At 45.6% G+C, this 20079-nt stretch overlaps 1 protein-coding gene across 2 annotated transcripts in view; it reads left to right on the top strand.

Annotated features, from left to right (window-relative positions):
- The window catches only part of SYN3 (synapsin III), a 377511-nt gene that overhangs the window by 93248 nt on the left and 264184 nt on the right, over nt 1-20079 (top strand). For both annotated transcript variants that reach the window (XM_059726429.1, XM_019489296.2), the window contains exon 2: nt 8257-8737. In XM_059726429.1, the coding sequence (XP_059582412.1) occupies nt 8421-8737 (317 nt within the window). In that variant the 5' untranslated portion in view covers nt 8257-8420. The remainder of the gene's footprint in view (nt 1-8256; nt 8738-20079) is intronic.

Raw genomic sequence — 20079 nt, forward strand, 5'->3', positions numbered from 1 at the left:
TGCCACAGGCTTTTGTATGTTTTGCAGCTTCATGTCAGATCAGCATCCCTCATTCTTGCATGTAGGGATTGCCCAGTCTGTTCAATGTATTCGGCAGAGGGGCCCTGTAAGCAGACAATAGCAGATACAACCTCGGTAGAGGAGCAAGTGAATGAACCTCAGATGTTATAATCCATATTATTAGGTCCAGTGATGATGTAATCTGTATTGATGAGGAGGGACAGCTGGCATCTGGGTCTAGTGCAAGGCCTGATGCCTCGGTGAGAATAGGAGTTTGGTAACGTGTTGCTTGAGACATGCTGTTTGAAACTGGGGAGCTTCCTATAAGCCAAGACAAGTGTGTCCTGTGTGGCAACCTTGAAATGATGGTCATTTTGCAAGAGTGGTTGAAGGTCATTAATGATGTATTCCGGGTGTTCAAGTCCATGTAAGAGACACCTGGAGGGATCCTGTTGTCCTTGTCTCGGATAAGTACTGCAGCAGGTTGCAGCAGGGTCTGAGTCTGGCTCTATTGATCTGAGTGGCTGTAACCACATTGGGTTACACAGGCTGCTCTTAGGGAGTAGGCACACAAACAAGTTATGCCGAGGTAAGTAAAAGCAGCAATTTGTTGCGCATCAGCTGCTCCACAGTGGGTGCATCTACGTGAGATTTTTACTACAGAGCTGCCTAATTAGCTCCACAGTAAATGTCTCAGTATCTACACATACAGTGCTATTAGGCCTCAGTAAACTAATAAACTCTGCAGTAGGGTAGTACTTGTAAATACAAGTACTACCCTGCTGCAGAATATGTGCATTGCTGCACACTAAATAATAGACACTGACCCAGCTGGCAGGGGCACAAGGGTGCTTCAGTGAGGGGGCTGCCTGCCAGCTAGCCCTGCACTGAAGCACCATTGTTCCCCAGTCAGTCCCTCCTCAGCACATTGAGCCAGAGGGAACAGTCACAGGCTGGTAGGCTGACCACTGCTGCTCCAACCTGGCTCAGTGTGCTGCGGTCTTGGGCACATGTTGAAATGGCACTCTTGGGGGCAATAATCTCCAGCATAATAAGCACCGGAGTATATTGCTTTGCATTAACTGCACATGTAGACGTACCCAGTGACTACCTGTGTGCTTGTTCTTACCCAAGGTAAATGAAACCTAACTCATTGTAACTTACCCCTCATTGATTTCTGCTGTTCATCTTTCAACAAGGGGCAAGATGCTGTGAATTAGCTTTTATTTACATGGGAGGGAGGGAAGGAGGAGGATCTGGTGTGCATGCAGCCATGGATAAATCCTACCCCCTTCTACCTCATGGTAGCTTGTCTGTGTGCTTGTTTACCCCCCTTAGCACCGCTAAGAGGAGGTTGTCAAGAGCTGGGAGGTAGATGTAGTCTGTTGTGGCTCTGTCAGTTCACTGTCTGATGGCATACATAAAAGGCTCAGGGGAAATCCAAACATGCTCAACAGAAATCAGCCAATCAACTTCTATTTCCTCTGGGCTCTAGCTCACATTAGAAAGGGAGGCACAGGGATGGTGAGAGATTTCAGTGAGAATTTGTGTCTTGTTTTATCATACATGAAAAAACTTCAAGACAGCTTGGATTTTTGCAGACTAAGGGCCCAAAGCATGTATGTGCACAACTGTCACTGAAATTCTAAGGGATTTGGTTAGTTTGTTCATACAAACTAAATTTTTAACTAAATATTAAAGGAAACATGTTCCTTTCTATCATGGTCCATTAGTATTGACCCCTTTCTGCTATGGATCCTGCACACTGTCACTAATTGATCTTGTTTCATTAGTGCCTATTATTATCTGTGTTTTGCTGCCTCTGCATATATCAGGATTTTCATGGCTTTTCCTGCTGTCTCTTGTTGACTTTGGTGTTTTTCCCCCCTCCTTTCTTTCCAAGTGTTTGTCGTCCTCCTCCCACCCCCTTTTCCCCCAGTAGATAGGATTGTTCCCATGGGCTATTTCTTTTCTTTGTCTCATGACTTTCATTCACTGTTAGAACATTTCTGTTTCCTATTCTAAAGTTTGACCTTAGTGACCCTACACTGTAGCAGCTATATCACCAGGGATCCTGGTTTTTCCTGATTTGAAGAAGAAAAAAAAAAAAAAAAGGCAAATTCTCTGATTTAAAAAAATCACAATTTCTCTGATAACCCCCCCCCCACAATAGCTGTGATTAAATTAAAGGCCCCTCACTCCTCTTCCCTTCCCAACTCCACTGTACCTTGCAGCACTGGGTCACAGCCGCTGGGCTGCGGAGGCCCCAGGGAAGGGTGGGAGCCCAAGCCCACAGTGGGCTGCCTGCACCGTGTGCACAGATCTAGGGGGCATGGTTCCCCCCGCCCCCTTGGGAGTGCACACAGTGGTCAGTAGCCGCCCCCCCACCCCTGCAGCTCCTGGACGAGCCACCATGGCCCTGGCCCACTCCCTGCTGGGGCCCTGCAGCCGCTTATTGTAGCCCCGGGCCCCAGGCACCGCCCAGCTGGGCAGCATCCCTAGCCCTGCCCAACTCTTTCCCTATGAGAGCCTCAATTTCCCCCCTCCCCAACTTACCTATGAGAACTGCTTTCCAGGCTGCCGGGCAGCCATGTGCATATACATGCATGGCACCCCCTGCCTGACCGCCCTCCTCCCACTCTCTCCCAGCCCCCTGCAGCCAGGAATCCTGCCAGCCTGAGAGAGCTCTTTGTAAAACTGTAAAATCTGCAGGTTTCTCCATGTGAGAAATCAGCATTTTCCTCCGGTAAAAGGTAAAGTCTGCAGCTTTCTCCATTTTCCTGTGGGAAACAGAAAACCCGGATCCCTGCTTCTCACCAGCTGAGGCAGGTTTAACAGAGCTGTTCTGAACATATGCAACAGGAAATTGGACAAGCATGACCTGAAGAGCTCCCCACTTACCATACTCCCAAACCAGCACCACCACCCGCCAGATCAGCATGCCCTCACATGGCTCTCACTCTTGTATTTCCAACAGGTTGCAGAGTAGCTTTAGTTTTGTGAACTGTTCAGAAGTCTAGGACACTGTCTTTAGGCTTTTAGCCTCAGTCTAGTGTTTAAAACATGACAATGAATTAGGAGGTCTAGTTTATCTTGTTTATCTTTGTTCCACTTTCCTCATATTTCAAATGGAGTGATATTTCACAAGGATGCTGTGAAGCTAAGCTCCTTAGTGTCTGCAAAGCGTTTTGGGACCACGTGACTTTTTCTAGCAATAAAGCTAGAATCTTTGCTACTCTGAATTCTACATTTCCATAGTGCACGCCCATGCAGCCAGCTGACCGGTGAGAAGGAAGCAGCCACTGCCTTCAGTCTTCTCCTCCAGCTGCATGGGGCTGCTTTGTCATCACCTGAGCAGGCAGCCAGACTCAAGTTGCCATTACTAGAGGACAGCCTAGGGAGGTGGCAGCTGTAACAGTACAAGGTGAAGGTTGCAATTCTAGCTCCAGCCTTGATCCACTTACCTATGGGAGCCAATTACAATGGAATTGCCTTGAATTCGTCTCCTACTTGTAAATTCAAGCTGACTCTCCCATCCCCTCTTATGCCATCTACTCCAATGCCATCCAAGACTCAGCCATCTACCCTAGCTGCACGTGCTCAGTTTTAGTGAAGCTCCATGTCCTGATCATGGTTTTGTTTGGGAGAGATCTATTGACCACAGTCATAAGGTAATGGTTGTATGCAAGTATTCAGATTTGATTCATTTGCAATAAATGCCAGCGGGATAAATATGGTGTTACACAAAGCTTCTCAGTTGTGGAGTTGACTCTAGGTTTTGTTCCCTTTCCACTGACTGAAATCAGTAAGGTTTTACCTGGTCCAGATTTGGCTTGTAAACTCTTTGGAACCTGATTTTGCACAAGTACTAAGGACCCACAGTTTCACCTGAACTCCATGGGGCAGACAAACTATGGAAGCCAAGCATCTGTGAATCTGAAGCCCTTAATGAGCATAGAGCCTGCTTTTATGTAAATGTATTTAGGAATAAAGAACAAAAGGAAAATACAGCATGCATAATTGAGAAGCAGATTATTTGTTGTTGATCTTTTCCGGTAAACACAGGAGCTTGTCGGCAGTTTACATTGATTTCCCGCCTCCGCTCCCCCCGCCCCCCTCAATCTCTCTCTCTCTCATCTTGCTTGGATAAGACTTTTTCTCTCTGGCTGGGCTGCTGAGTGATAACAAATATATCGATATGGCAAAGACTCACTCACTCACTCTCAATTATACTACCCCAGGTCCTGGTAGAAATATAATCTCAAGATTGCACTCCTGTCCTAATTTTCTTTAATGAAGAAATTAGTATTCTTCTATCTTTCTTACGATCTTGTAGATGAATTTCATGAAACGTGTGCCATCCCAAAGTCACTCAGTCTTGGTCTCATCATGTCCTGCCTCATTGGGATTGTCATTTTTTGGAATTTATCAATGATACATTTATTTGAAGGCATTCACTAAGTGGCACAATTTATTCCTTCCTCCTTGTATATCCAGACCTAGAGATACAGAACACCATTTCCCCAGCACTCAGTGACAATGTTAGCCCACAGAGCCAAGAGAGACCAATACATCAATCCAAGCAGTATCTTGCAATTGCCAGAATAGAATAACTAGGTACTGTTTGTTTCCTTGCCCTATAATGCTGCCATACACCATTGTACCTCCACTGGTGAAGCATACAACCATTCTGTTGTGTAGAACAATAGGCAAAATATTCTAAAGCTTTTTGTTGTTGTTGCTTTGGTATTTTCCATCAATGCTGCATACAGATTAGTTAATACAGCATCATGACCTGCTTAGAAGATAAAAGGCTTATAGGAGCACTAAGAATTAATCCTGTGAGCCAGAAGCATAATGGTGCAGGTACAGCACTAGAGGTTCACTGCTGCTGGGGAAGATGTTACCTCTTTTTGCCATGGACAAGCATGTCAAGCAGCCATTTCAAACTTCTTTTTGGCAGCCAAACATTGAGGTGGCATCTTCCCTAGCAGTAGTGAACTACCAGCTATTGCTCCTGCACTGTGCACCAGCACTGCTGCTCTGCTTTGCTTGCTGGTGGAATTGGAAACAGACCGGGAGCTGCAGTCACTGGCAGGAAGGGCAAGGTGCAGGGGAAGCAGGGATGGGATGGTGGGATGGGAAGTGCGTCCCCTAGCTCCAATCCAGTATACCCTCTTTAGGCAGGGCCTGAGTCTTGTCCAACTTGCCCACCCATTGTTACACTACTGATATGAGAACTAAGTACTAGCCAATATTTTCAAAAGTATGCAGGTCTCTATGGACTACAGTATTTATGCTTTAGAAAACTTTTTCCATTGATTATTATAAATGGCCAGAAGCTCCCTCTAGTGACAGATAGCAGGAAATAACTATTACCTTGTTATTTATTAATGTAAATAACTATTAACTGAGCCAGGGACAGTTTTTTCAAAGTAGCTGTAAGAGATACCATATGCTCTCTTGATAGCAATGTTAGATTTTTCTTGATTACTCATGGCCTGCCATCCATATGCCCAGGGCTGGATCAGGCAAACTAGGCACGTGCCTAGGGCCCTGAGTAAAGAAGAGGCCCGGTTGTACTTATTTTACGTATTATAATTATTGAGGGGAAGAAGTAGGGGCCCACAAATTTGTTTGCCTGTGGCCCACTAAAGTGTTAATTTGACCCTGCATAAGCCAAGCAGCATACCTAATTATGGTGCTTCCCATAAGCTCTAACTCTACTTCATCTGTATGTGTGAGCTACATGTCACTACAGGAACATTGAACTTGGATCCTGGTTTCCAGACCACAGTTCTACTCTAAGCATTTCTCACCAGAATCAGGCATATCCTTGAGTGGAGTCTGTTGCATAGAGCAAATTTATTTTTTCTGATTCTACTTACTTTCTGTGATAATCAGGAAATTTCTATATTTCCCCTCAAGCAAAAGACTGCGGAATGTATATCCTTAAGGGTATCCTCAAGAAATCTTCCTCTTGTTCTTCTGCCACTCTGACCCCCAGAAAGGGCAATATCTCTGATGTTACAGAGGCTTATTACTATTGAGGTAGGATTCTTGCTGGTAGACTCTTCCTAGAAAGTTAAGGCTGACTATTGTTGGGGAGCTGTTTACTAGACCTGAAGGGTGAGGACCTGACCGGTACTAGTTTGCACTATATGACTCCTATAGTTACTGTGTTGCTATACTGAATTACTAAAATGCTTTTTATATGAATGTGTTGATTTAATTATAACTTGTAACTTGCAATCAAACATATATAATTAAATGTATAATTAAATTATAACTTACAGAAAGGCAGCACAATGTCTCTAAATAATTAACCTATTGGTAAACCCAGCAGAGGCTATTAAGGAACAGTACTTGAGCTCTTACTTAGAGATGCTACTTCCAGGCTCCAGCAAAGTTGTAACTATTGCTAAGGCTGGGAAGCAAAAGGTAAAGTGCTCACTAAATGCTTACTGTGTCATTCTTTAGACACAGGTAGAAGGTAGCTGTCAGGAGATGTAGGAGGAAAAGTCTGCTACAGATTGAGGTCCTGCAGAGAGAAGTCTGAATTAGTTAAGTCTTTCTAAAATTCCATGGTGGTGGGAAGGGGTAAGATCGATATGTATATAGGCAGTTTTATGCTTTATGTTCCTGCTGTAAGGTGAGTTGGTTTATAGAGAGCTATTTGCTCATTTAACTAACTAGTGGTCACAGCTGTGGAAGGGGAGACTTGCAAGTGTTCAACACAGACCTGCTAGGACCAGGCTGGCCTTATGGGTGGGCAGTGTGGGTGGCTGCCCAGGATGCCATGGTCAGGGACACACGCACACGCCCATGCATACACATGTGCATAGTCTGCACTCACAGCAGCACTCTCCTGCCCCAGCCAACCTCATATCAGGCAAGAGGAGCAGTGCCCAACACAGCCCACTCCCTGCCCCCAGCTGCTGCTCAGGAGGAGCTGAGCTGGGCATGTTCAGGCGGAGTAGCACCTGCTCCAGTCCTCCCACCTTGCTCCCACACAGCAGGAGCGGTGCCTGCCTGTCCACCTGCCTGGCACACAATGCTTCTCCACCTCCCCACCAAACTGTGACCTGTGCCCTTACTCAACTGCCTCTGCCTGCAGCAGCACCACTGATTTTGGGGGGGGGGATGCCAAAATATAAGTTTGCCGGTCCTGGCTAGGACATAACAGCTTATCCATAGGGGCCTGTAATCCAAGATCTGTCCTATAACTGGAAGAACAAAAGGATTCTATGCCAGTGAGACAAAGTCTTGAGATATAAGACCTTTGGAAGTCTACTCAAAACAGACTTGCAGGAAATCAGAGGTGCCATAGGAGAAGATTAGGAGAGTAATGGACCTTATTCCTAAAAGAAACATTTACATCTAGAGGGCAAGTTTGTAAAGGAACCTCAAGCAGCCTTTAAAATTTTGCTTCCTATTTTGTGAATGTGCAGAAATCTCGCAAGTGAATCAACACATCAGATAGCGTGGTGGTATACCTAGCAACTACCTGCTGAACACATCATGCCGGCAATCCAGATAAGGGAGCACAAAAAACTGCATGTGCAAAACAGGGTGCTTATTCAAAAACTGGTCCCAAAGTGTTTTAGGACACTTAATTACTTTCTTTCTTGTGGTCCTTTTTAGTTCAGATGCTTGCTTCTCAAAATTTAGCGTCCTTTTAACAAGCTATCAGCAAATGCATCATTTTCATCCAATCATATTATTTGCTTGCCTGTTCAGAGAGGTGCTAATTATGCTGTGGGGGTTGGGGGTTTTTTTTAAATTCCAGAATAGATCATATTTGTCTTTTGCTCATCTTGCTTCAAAATCTCCAGCTAGAGTCAGGGAAAAAAAATCTTCATTATGATGAATGGTGTTGAAAAGTATTTCAGGAATTTTGTTTTAATTTCCTTGGAAATATTAGGTACTGGACCCATTGCTTCAGTAGTCTGCCCCAGTGTTCCCTCAGGTCTAGACAAAATTAATTGAGACAGAAGACCAATTAATTTTGTTATTGTGGTTGGGTGAGGCTCTCTGCAACTCAGTAAGACTTGGGGATATGAAAAACCCCAGAGATCTATCTCGTTCTCTCTACTTGTCCAGCACTAGTTTGTAAAAAATATATGGAACATTGACCTTTTCCCTTTAGTCTAAGTGTTGGTTCTTGATTGGTCATGAAAGCATATTTTAGAGGGTCAGTAAGTTGTTCGAACTGGAGAGAGTTGCTCATGCATGTCTCTTATTACTTTCCTACAGGAAAATCAGAAAAGGAAACCTACCTGTTTCTCAGAATTTCAAACGTGAAAGTGTGTCTCTCTGAAGTAAGAAGCAGTGATCCCCCAAGCGCCTCTGAAGTGTGAAATACAGAGTTACTTAGTTTTGCTCTTATTGTGAGAAGTTCTCACCCATAAGCTTCAAAAATGAATTTTCTCCGAAGGCGCCTCTCAGACAGCAGTTTCGTGGCCAACTTGCCCAATGGCTACATGATGGACCTGCAGCGTCCGGATAACTCCACCAGCTCTCCAGTTTCTCCAGCAACTGAAAGGAAGCAGCAACAGCCACTGTCTCAGAAGCCTCCTTCTCCCTCTCCTGGAACTAGCATCTTCAGTTCCATCTCCAGTGCCATGAAGCACACGACCCAAGCAGCAGCAGGACTGATTGAGCACTCGGCAAGTCCTGCCCCTGTGGCCCAGAAACCCAAGATCCTTTTGGTGATTGATGATGTGCACACAGATTGGTAAGTACACACACTCCTTCTGCCTGCTTGACAGGCATTGATGTTACTGGGATGAAGTGGGCTTGGATGTCTCAGGGAGTTGCCAATAAGTTACAGAAATTTGCACATCTGAGCCACAGCTTGAGTCCAACCCATGTCAGAAGTGGTTGGGAGGGTTCAGGATCCTGGATAAAATGAATGGGATGGTCCCCTTTCTGAATTGGTTGGCAGACTTGTCAAAAAGGCAGCACAGTGCTCTGCTCCTCGGACTGAATTCTTTTTTCACACCTGGAAATAGCCCTTTCAGATGAAGGTCAGAGGCCTGGTACTGGTGTAATGTGGAGAACCTATGCAACTCCACCGCTTTGTGCTTGACCCCTGTCCCTAAGGCTGTCAATCCAGAGCCTTTCATAGATTCATAGATGTTAGGGTTGGAAGGGACCTCAATAGATCGAGTCCAACCCCCTGCATAGGCAGGAAAGAGTGCTGGGTCTAGATGACCCCAGCTAGATGCCTATCTAACCTCCTCTTGAAGACCCCCAGGGTAGGGGAGAGCACCACCTCCCTTGGGAGCCCGTTCCAGACCTTGGCCACTCGAACTGTGAAGAAGTTCTTCCTAATGTCCAGTCTAAATCTGCGCTCTGCTAGCTTGTGGCCATTATTTCTTGTAACCCCCAGGGGCGCCTTGGTGAATAAAACCTCACCAATTCCCTTCTGTGCCCCTGTGATGAACTTATAGGCAGCCACAAGGTCACCTCTCAACCTTCTCTTTCGGAGGCTGAAGAGGTCCAGGTGCCCTAGTCTCTCCTCGTAGGGCTTGGCCTGCAAGCCCTTAACCATACAAGTGGCCCTTCTCTGGACCCTCTCCAGGTTATCCACATCCCTCTTGAAGTGCGGCGCCCAAAATTGCACGCAGTATTCCAACTGTGGTCTGACAGCACCCGATAGAGGGGAAGTATCACCTCCTTGGTTCTGTTCGTCATGCATCTGCTGATGCACGATAAAGTGCCATTAGCTTTTCTGATGGCTTCGTCACACTGCCGACTCATGTTCATCTTGGAGTCCACTAGGACTCCAAGATCCCTTTCCACTTCCGTGCCACCAAGCAGGTCATTTCCTAGGCAGTAGGTAAGCTGGACATTTTTCCTCCCTAGGTGCAGCACTTTGCATTTCTCCTTGTTGAACTGCATTCTGTTGTATTCTGCCCACTTGTCCAACCTGTCCAGGTCTGCTTGCAGCTGTTTCCTGCCCTCCGGCGTGTCCACTTCTCCCCATAGCTTTGTGTCATCTGCAAACTTGGACAGAGTACATTTCACTCCCTCGTCCAAGTCGCTGATGAAGACATTAAAAAGTATCGGTCCAAGGACCGAACCCTGCGGGACCCCACTGCCAACACCCTTCCAGGTCGAAACCGACCCATCCACCACGACTTTCTGGGTGCGACCCTCCAGCCAATTCGCCACCCACCGGACTGTGTAGTCATCCAAGTCACAGCCTCTTAACTTGTTCACCAGTATGGGGTGGGATACTGTATCGAAGGCCTTCCTGAAGTCTAAGTATACGACATCCACCCCTCCTCCTGTGTCCAGGCGTTTCGTAACCTGCTCATAAAAAGAGACTAGATTGGTCAGGCACGATCTGCCCGCCACAAACCCATGCTGGTTTCCCCTCAGCATAATTTGTCCTGCTGGGCTCTTGCAAATGTAAGCCTTGATAATTTTTTCAAAGATTTTGCCAAGTATGGAGGTGAGACTGACTGGCCTATAGTTGCCCGGGTCCTCCTTCCTCCCCTTCTTGAAGATGGGGACCACGTTGGCCCTTTTCCAGTCCTCCGGGACTTTGCCCGTGCGCCACGAGCATTCAAATATTCCCACCAGTGGCTCTGCAATGATGTCGGCCAGTGCCTTCAGCACCCTCGGATGGAGCCCATCCGGGCCTGCCGACTTAAAGGCATCCAGTTCTTCCAAGTGCCTCTGCACCATCTCAGGGTCTACGCATGGCAGTCTGGCACCTTGCTGCTGCCTCTCTACAACCCCAGTGAGAGACTTGTCGTGCCCCTCACTTAAGAACACTGAGGCAAAGAACTCATTGAGGAGTTCAGCCTTGTCCCCCCTGTCTGTCACTAATTGTTTCTGCCCATTTAGCAGGGGTCCTATTCCTCCCTGGGCCTTCCATTTACTCCCTATATATCTAAAAAACAATTTCTTGTCCTTTACTTGGGATGCCATCCTCAGCTCCACGGTAGCTTTGGCCCATCTAACTGCCTCCCTACAAGCGTGAGCAGAGGAGGTATATTTATCTTTGGTGATCTCTCCCTGTTTCCACTTTTTATGTGCTCTCTTTTGGCCCTTAGGCTGCCCTGGATTTCTCTGGTCAGCCAAGGAAGCCTTCTGCCCCCTTTCCCTCTTTTTCCTCGCATCAGGTTCGTCTCGCTTTGTGCCCGAAGGATCGTTTCCTTAAGGCACAGCCACCCTTCTTGGGCTCCCATCATTTCAAAACTCCTACTCTGCAGTGCGTCCTTGACTAATGGCCTGAGTTCATTGAAATCAGCTTTCCTAAAGTCTAGCACTTTCACCCTACTAGTTACCTTACCCACTCGACGTCTTATGGTGAATTCTATTATTAGGTGATCACTGTCCCCCAGATGGCTACCGATCTGTAGGTCCCCTACCATGTCATCCCCCGTTGCCAATACCAGATCCAGTATGGCATTCCCCCTAGTGGGACCGTGCACCTCCTGTGTCAGATGGAGGTCCAGTAACAGGTTGGAAACCTGCGTGAACGGTGGGACTTTGCCGTCTGCGTGTCCCAGCAGATGTCTGAGTAGTTTAGGTCCCCCATGACTACCACCTCTTTAGCTTTTATGATCTCTAAGAGCTGCCTCAGGAGCCCCAAATCTATTTCTTCCCCTTGGTGTGGGGGTCTGTAGCAGACCCCTACCACCAAATCCCTTTCTCCTTGCCCCCCACGTAGCCTAACCCACAATCCTTCTACTTCCTCATCCTTTGATTCTGTCTTGATGAGGGTCGATGTATATTGCTAATTGACATAGAGTGCAACCCCTCCCCCTTTTTTCCCCACCCCGTCCTTTCTGTACAATCTATAACCCTCAATATGTACCGCCCAGTCGTGAGATGAATCCCACCAGGTTTCCGTTAGCCCTGCTAAGTCATAAGTGTTTTGTGCAAGCAGGAGCGCTAGTTCATCCTGCTTGTTCCCCATGCTCCTCGCATTAGTATATAGGCACTTGAGCCCTGTGACTGGTGCCTTTGCTGCCCCACCGCTCCGAGTCCCAAGGGGCCCCTTATTTCTTACCTTCTTGTTGTTTACCTGTTCTGTAGTGCTGGCTGCCCCATGGCTTGCAGGTTCCCAATGTTCTCCTTCTTCAGGCTGGGCTGTCCTTGTGGGTGCCACATGGTTTGGTGGTCCGTGGCTTCCCCCGCCCTCATCTTCCCCTCCCCCCGACGAGCCTAGTTTAAAGCCTGCCGGAGGAGATCCGCCAACCTAGAAGAAAACACACGCTTACCTTTGGGGGACAGGTGAAGCCCATCCCATCCCATTTCATGCCATTTTAATTCATAAAAAGTAATAAATATAGCCCCAAAACCTCCAGAGCTCATTATTACAGCATACTTCCCTCACTGTTCTTGATGGCAGGCAGCAAAAGGGTCAGAGGCTTGACTAGGTGGTCTCTGAAGTTCTTCTTTATTATACTTAATGCAGATCTTTTTTTGGTGAGACATTTTTATGATAAAAGGCTGTTTAGTGAGAATAGTTGGGACAGGTCACTTTATAAAAGTTTTGGAGGACACTTGAATCCTTCAGAAATTTGTCCGAGCTGGCCTCCCAGTTGGGGTGTGCCTATTTTAAAATTAGCTGGTGTGACGAGCTTTGGGTTAAACAGGTTAGGCATTACCTTGGGTGGAAATTCAGAACATGGCATGGCTCATGTTGGCCTTGGTGAAGCCATTGAGTATTTTCCTCATACAGTTTGTGTTGGCAAACTGACTGGGAGCACTTCACTACCTACCCATTGAGTTTGGGGAACTGGAGGGGAGAGCACATCCTTGGCAAACACTGATGAGCTTTGTCTAACTCTGAGAGTTTGGCTAATTGGGATTATGTTGTACTAGCTCACTTCAGCACTAGGTCAAGAAAACAGTAAGTGGCTTTTCTTGTGGGTCTTAAGCCCTATTTAGTTCCCAACTGAAACCTGGGAGCATCCTCTTGTTCAGTGCCCTCTTCAATTTCTGATTTAATTGTTCATATTAGCATCAACATCTCCTGTCAGTCTAGCAACTCAAACTTTCTTCTAGATTGAAACCAGTAAAAAGGGAATGATATGGGAACGGGTGCGACTTGCCGACTGCCACAATGAATCAGTCTCTCTTAGAGAGGAAAATAAGTATCTACAAATTTCCAGCAATGGAGGAAACCTATACAAAAGATATAAAGATAAAAAATGTTTCTTAAAGATAATGAAGATGCTTACTTCTTAAAACTAACTTCCACTAAAGGTGCTATTCTGCTTCCTGGTACATGACTCTTCTCAAAATACATCAGACGTTACTTTTGATCCATGGGTAACGATTACAAAAGTTGTTGTTTCCTTACAGTGATGTCAAAATACACGTTAGCTCTAACTTATCTTTTGACCAGAAGTGATTAAATTATTATGACATTCACAATTCCCTTTCTTCCAATCATAAAATACGTGGTGCTTTATATTTGAAATGTAAATCTCCTTTTGAGCGAGATTTCCCCTTCTTTGCCCACATGTGCGATCTTTAAGAGCAGAGGAAAAACTTTGTCTAGTGACTAGGAGTCTGGATATTTTGTTTAGGTGCTGATTTTCTTCAGTTTCTGCCCAGGATCCGCTTTCTGACTGTATTTTCTACAACTTTAGCAATTTAAGCACTTCTATGGTCAATTCTTGATTGCCTCATCATCTTTTGTGTGTGTGTGTGTGTGTGTGTGTGTGTGTGTGTGTGTGTGTAAGAGATAATATCATGACGGCCTTCTGCGATAGAGAAGGACCATCATTCCCATTATATGGATGGAAACAATGAAGAATAAGGAGATGAAAGGTATATCTATACTGTGATGGTGATGTTCTCAATCCCACCACTGAGGAAATAGCTTCACCCAACTTGCTTCTCTTCCATTCACATCAACCTCAGAAACAAGGCAGTGAGGGACCCCCCTGGGGCACCGTAAGCTATCAATCTGGTGTGTTCTTGGAGCACAGTACCAGCATCACCCATCGGGGAGTCCTCACTACCTCATTTCCCTAAGCTTAAGATCTACCCTAAGATGAGTATGTTAGAGTTGTCCCATTGCCTTGAGCCAGATCTGGACTGCAGTGCTCCTCATGGACCAGATCTAGCATGGAGTATGGGACAGCTGTGGCAGGGCCAGTGGCAGCAGTCGTTTCAGCCCAAGGCACAGTTCAGCAGTGGACCTGACCCAGTGCCATTCATTTCCTGGTAGTGCACTGGAGAGCCCTCCCAAACAGCATGTTTGTGCCTGCCTTAAGATGGTACTTTTGTAACCCAAAGGTGTTCCTCCTTTGTCCAGCAGAGCATTGCTTTGCATTTTACATTTAGGTGGATCTGCAGCAATGGAGCCAGGCTTCTTCATCCAGCTTGAAATGAGTGGAATTTTTCTGCATGAAAAATAACATTTTGACATGCTGGGAAAGTAGTCTCTGGCAATTACATCAAGCATTTGTGTCAGTTTAGCAAGGGCAGGGATATCTTGCTGCTATTTCCAGAAGAAGGCAGTTTTTTTGTTTTTTGGGGGGGGTTTCCGCCACCCAGGTCCACTTGGCTTTGACAGGTGATGTCATTGCCTTTTACTGGTTTAACTGTTTTCTGATACATTTGTTACCTGAGTGTGCCTGATGGTATTATTCAAGTCTCAAAAGTTTTCTAGCTGTCCATGGCTTCTGCTGAGCTCTTTTGCAGTTACAGGGAGATGCTGCCAGGTGGCAGTCACTCATCACAGCATGCCTCTATTGGAAATAGAAATGCATCTAGTACATAATACTAGTATCTGGAATTTAGCATCTGTTGTCACTTGTTAGTCTGTATATTGTAGTCAAAGACTAAACCATTGGATCCAGAGGCCCAGAGATAGATGGACAGATTGATATTTTATTTTATTTTATTTATTTTTTTGTGCTCAATCTCCAACCCACAGGCCCAACTGGCCTGCAGACCTGTCATCCAGCCAGCAGGACTCCCCAGGAGTCTGGAAATTTGGCAAAGAGGGAGTGGTGGCAGCATTAAATGCCATTCCCCTGCTGCCAAATTTCTCAACCTGTGGGGAGCCCTGCTGGGTAGATAAGGTGGTCTTGCATGCTCGATCCCTCATGTTGGCTCCACTGTGGACTGGGGGTCACTGCAGCCAGAGATGGATGGGATCTGGCCCATGAACTGGCCCTGTGCCACTCATCTGACCAATGGGGCTGGAAGATTGAGCACCCTGGTTTAAAGTATTGGCAAGAAGAGGAAAGGAAAGGATATGGACTACCTTGTGGTGCTTGTCATGGTTTAGAATACGCACTCAAACCAAAATCTTTATCATCATACTTTCAGCTGTTGTTGCTTTGACAAGCTCAGTTTCACCCTGTAGGTATGTCCTTGCTGTAAATGAAAGTGCGATTACAGCATAGGTAGGTATGTCTGCTTTTTTTAACTAATCTGGCTAGCATAAGTAACAACAACAGTAGGGGAGGCATGATAGAAAAGGCTTTTATGCAAAGTAGTAACCACAGAACAAGCCTGCTGGGACCTCTGAGTTGGTAATCTGAGTTTCTGGCCTGTGCTGGTGTATGGGGAATAGAGTTTGGCCTCATGACAAAACCAGTGAAAAAGAATATTGTTACCAGTCCAGACTGATCTCTGCTACTCAAGTGTTATTTCTGAGTAACACAGTTCTTGTTAGCATCAATCTGTATGCAATCCTGAGCTCTCAGGGGGTAATGTTTGTCTTGAGGCAGCTTGGCTAGGAACAATAACCATTGGAGGATTCTGGCTGTCCCCTCTTGTTGCCTCACACATGGGATAAGTCCCAGAATCTTTGGTGTCAACAATCTCCTCCCGTTACCTATGTTTTCTTAATTTCACTTTTGGAAGATGCATCAAGTTGAAAACATTTTTCAACTTCCCTTCACCTGCCACAAGTACTTGCTTTTATTTGGCATTGTTTTATTTTATTGAATAATGAGCCTCTCCTTCTCCTTTGGAAAGAATTTGCTGGAGTAGAAAATGGTCTTTAGATATGAGTAATAACCAACAAAGAGCTGGCAATATTTCAACAGGGGAGCTTTCACACAGTTTTCTCCTATAACTAGTTACAAAACCCATGCAACAAGGACTCATTTGTTCTGACAGGAAGGATGAGAGACTGGAGAATCTGCTATTTGATTTCTCTTTTAAAATAGAGACACTTTCTCATAAGTGGCAATACATATGAGAAACTTATTATTCCTTTGCTCATGAACAAATGTTCACTGCACCTGGTCTAGGTGTAGTGGCTTATTTTAAGTTGCCTATACCTGGACTGGGAGCTGGCATGTGCAGCAGTCTGCAGCTCCCAGGAACAATGTGTACATGCGTTCACCACTTCTGAGAGCTGGGTAGGGAAACCGGAGTAACTCGGTGCATGGTGGGGAGGGATGCTCACAGGTTGGGGGGGAGGGGAGGGGAGGGTGTTGCCCTATTGGGTCTGGGACAGACAGTACATAAACTGGTTTGACCCAAATCAGTTAAATCTGATACTAGATTCAACCAGGTTTATCTCAAACCAGTTTGAAAATGGCTGAAACCGGTTTATGTGCGGTTTATTGAACGTCTGTTCTGTTACAGGATTAAACCAGTTTCTAATCATTTAAATTGGTTTACATGTAATGTCTGTCCCTAACCTTGGCAGCGGGTGTCAGAGGGCTAAAAATATACCCCAGTCAAGGTCGGGGGGGGGATTAGCATGGCCCCAGGGTTAGGGTGAACTGCTGGGCTTCCCCCACCCTACAGCTATGCTATAAATGTGCAGGCTTTTGAGAGATCTAGTTAACCCCTTCCTAGACTGGGTTAACCCACTCTCAATGTAAGTGAGTACACCTACTCAGGTGAACTAAGTTAGATCAGGCCCATCATTTTTTACCTGATTTAACTTCTCTGAGTGCCTGCACGGATGGACATTTAGATTGACCCTAACCCTTGCTAGACTGATCTAAATGTAAAGGTTGTGTGTACCTTTTGTTGTGGCAGAAGCTAGGTGCCCCGGTCTTGGGTGAGGACTCCTTTTGTTGACTCCTGTACCCAAACAAAACAAAAAGATGGTCCTTGGCTCAAAGAGCTTACTATCAAAGTATGTTAAAGGCACTTAAATGGGAAGGGTTATTGTCAAAGGCATAACTAGTATGTTCAACACCCTGGACAGGAGACTGGGGGAGGTGGTGTGCCAGGCTTCAGCTGTCAGGTGGGATCCCCACCCACTGACTGCAGTTGTCATCGTATGGGCTTCCTGATATCTGCTGCCTTTGCATCCCCTCCAAAATGGCATCCTGGGCTGTTACCCCACTTCCCCATCCCTACTTATGCTGCTGGTTGCCATTTTGTTCCTTAAAAATCTACCAGGCTTATTGGTATTGTAGCACAGCATTTAACTTGTATCACAACAATGGTATGGGGATGTGAGGGCCCGTAACAGGAATGAATGGTCATCTTCATCTTCAAAAGTCTTGTAACTTCCACCATGTGGTCCTGTGGTCTACTCTGGTTTGTTTCAAAGGTAGGATGCTTTAAAACATTTTTGTGAGTCTCCAGCATTTAACTAACAACTCAGATTAGCAGTGATACAAGAAAAGTGAATTGTATTAGTTGCAGGGCACCTTGTTTGACAAGTGCTTCCCTTCTTCCCCCAAAACCTCATTCTAACACAACTCAAAGAAGTGCATCTTTAATCAGCTCAGAGTGGGATGCGTGGAAGGGAAAACTACCTGTGTTGCTCCTTATCCTTAGCGTTTTGACAAACTACCTCTCATTGACACTCACAAAAATGAGTAAGTGAATCTTCATCCAGGCCAGAGAATCCTGTTCCTATTTTCCCACTGACCGTGCATAACTGAGCCATGCATCCCACAGCTTTAGAACTAAGCAGCCTCTCTTAAGAAAGCAGCTACTTTGGAAGAATTTGCTGCCCTGGGACCAATGCATTTTTAGAGACCCAGCAACCTCCACAACACACCTATAGTGGCTGCCAGAAAATGGGAGTTCAGACACAAACACACATGCATGCGCATAGAGAACATGAGGAAATGGAGTGGCAGAACTCCATGTTACTACAAATCAGCCAAATCCAGGATGATGACCTCATCCAGGAGGAAAACGTCCCACCTCTGGCAACTTCCTTGCCCACAGCACTGTTAAGTAAAATCTCACTCTTGCTGGAGTGGATTTCTGAAGAGATCAAATGAGATTTAGAACTGTGAATTGTTAATTCCACCATCCGTGAAAGTGCTCAGCTTCCCATCCTACTGCTCCGCTTAAATAGCTTATTTTGGAAATGCACATGCATAGCTAATGGTCCCATTAAAAATGTGTGTTGAAAACATTGCTTTTTGGACCAGATGTAGAAACAATGTCCCCGCTCGATTGCATTTGCTAAATATCCTATGCCCTTTGTCAGAACAATAGGCATGTTTTGTCCAAATTTCCAGCTCTTTCAATGCTATCAGAGCTACACTTTGTCTTGCTTAAAATTCTTACGCACCAACATGAATTTGAGCCACGTTTCACAAGAAAAACGCTACTAAGGATTGTTTTAGAAGGTTACTATTGTTGTTTTCCATTTGCCTCCATCTGTAAAGCCAGGCTGCCTTTGCACAAAATCTCCAACTCTCCTGGCACTGGAGAACAAAAGAGAACATGATTAATACATAACAGAATCCTTTTATAAGTTGTTGAAAATGGAGGTTCTTTGTAGCATGATCTGTTGTGGCTAGAAGCCAGGTGCTGTATTCTGCTGGAAAAGAGGATTTATTAGGTTTATTAAGATAAAAACCCATTTCTAGCTCTGACAGTCCATGAGATATTTGAACTGTAAATGTGTTGCTGGTTCAGGACTACAGTTGGTCAAATGCTACTAATATCCTGTTGAGTTGGGTGAATTCTCAGAATTTACAAATAGTTGTTACTTAAGAATATTCTGTGTTTATCATAAGCAAGCAATATGTAGGCTTTTGCTGCATGTCCAACGTTGATATTTGGAACTTGACCCTTAGAAATTAGTTGCTTAAATTCCAAGGCTTTGTTTGTACTTCCTGGCTGGATGATTGGAATTTTCTAGCAGGAAAATACGAAAAATTATGAATAGTGACTGAAGGATTGTTAGTACAAATTGGTGACACTTTTTTCAGATTCTGCAAATGGTTCATGATTTTGCAGTCATATTTGAATACTTACAGAAAACAAATATTCAACCAGCTTCAACCAGCACTGACTATTTCAAAATGTAACCTGGGGACAAAATTCCAGTTTTGAGGGAAGAGGATACATGTTTAATAAACAGGATGTGCCTGTATAGCTATATATGCTGTGTAGCTATATATGTATGAACTAAATAAGCAAAAAAAGTACAGTAGCTGTTTGAGAAAAGCATGGACATTTTGAACATTAGCAGTAGTCCCAAAAGTGCTGGGATAGTGGCTAAAATAATAGGTAATACTGTTAAAGGGAGCTAGCAAATTGCACATACCACATTATTCTGCAATTAATCTCACGTAGGGGTGTCAAACATATGACCTCCCAAGCCAGATCCAGCCCATGGAGTTTCATGATCTGGGCCACAGGTTGCTAGACCAACTTGGAGCACTGGTCCCTGCCCCATGCCCTTTGTGGTATGTAGGCAAACATGATGCCATGCACCCTGCACACTCCACGCAGCACAGGGTCTGGCACAGGGTGCCACATGGAGCCCATATGCTGGACCCCATGTGCTGTGTGCAGCACTGGATCCAGCCCATGCACCATGGGGAGCACACACCCTATGCTAACCTTGTGACTCATGCAAAGCAAGCCCTGTGGCTGGTGTATTCTGTGTGCAACACATGGGCCTGAACTGGTCTCAAATGCTGCATATAGCACAGGGGGGTGGCACAGGGCATGCATAGCCTGCGGTGCCCGGGATGAAGCTGGCACTGCAGGCAGCACGGGATAGGTCCAGGGCACTGCATTCAGCCTGTGCCCTGGGACCCCTGTGCCACATGCAGCTCTGGGTCCAGCTCCATGTGCTACATGTAGTACGTGCCAGCCCTGGGGCTTGCTGTGCACATACCAAACCCCGGGGCTGGCACAGGG

The sequence above is a fragment of the Alligator mississippiensis genome, chromosome 4, assembly GCF_030867095.1.
Source record: "Alligator mississippiensis isolate rAllMis1 chromosome 4, rAllMis1, whole genome shotgun sequence".
Classification (NCBI taxonomy): Eukaryota; Metazoa; Chordata; order Crocodylia; family Alligatoridae; genus Alligator; species Alligator mississippiensis.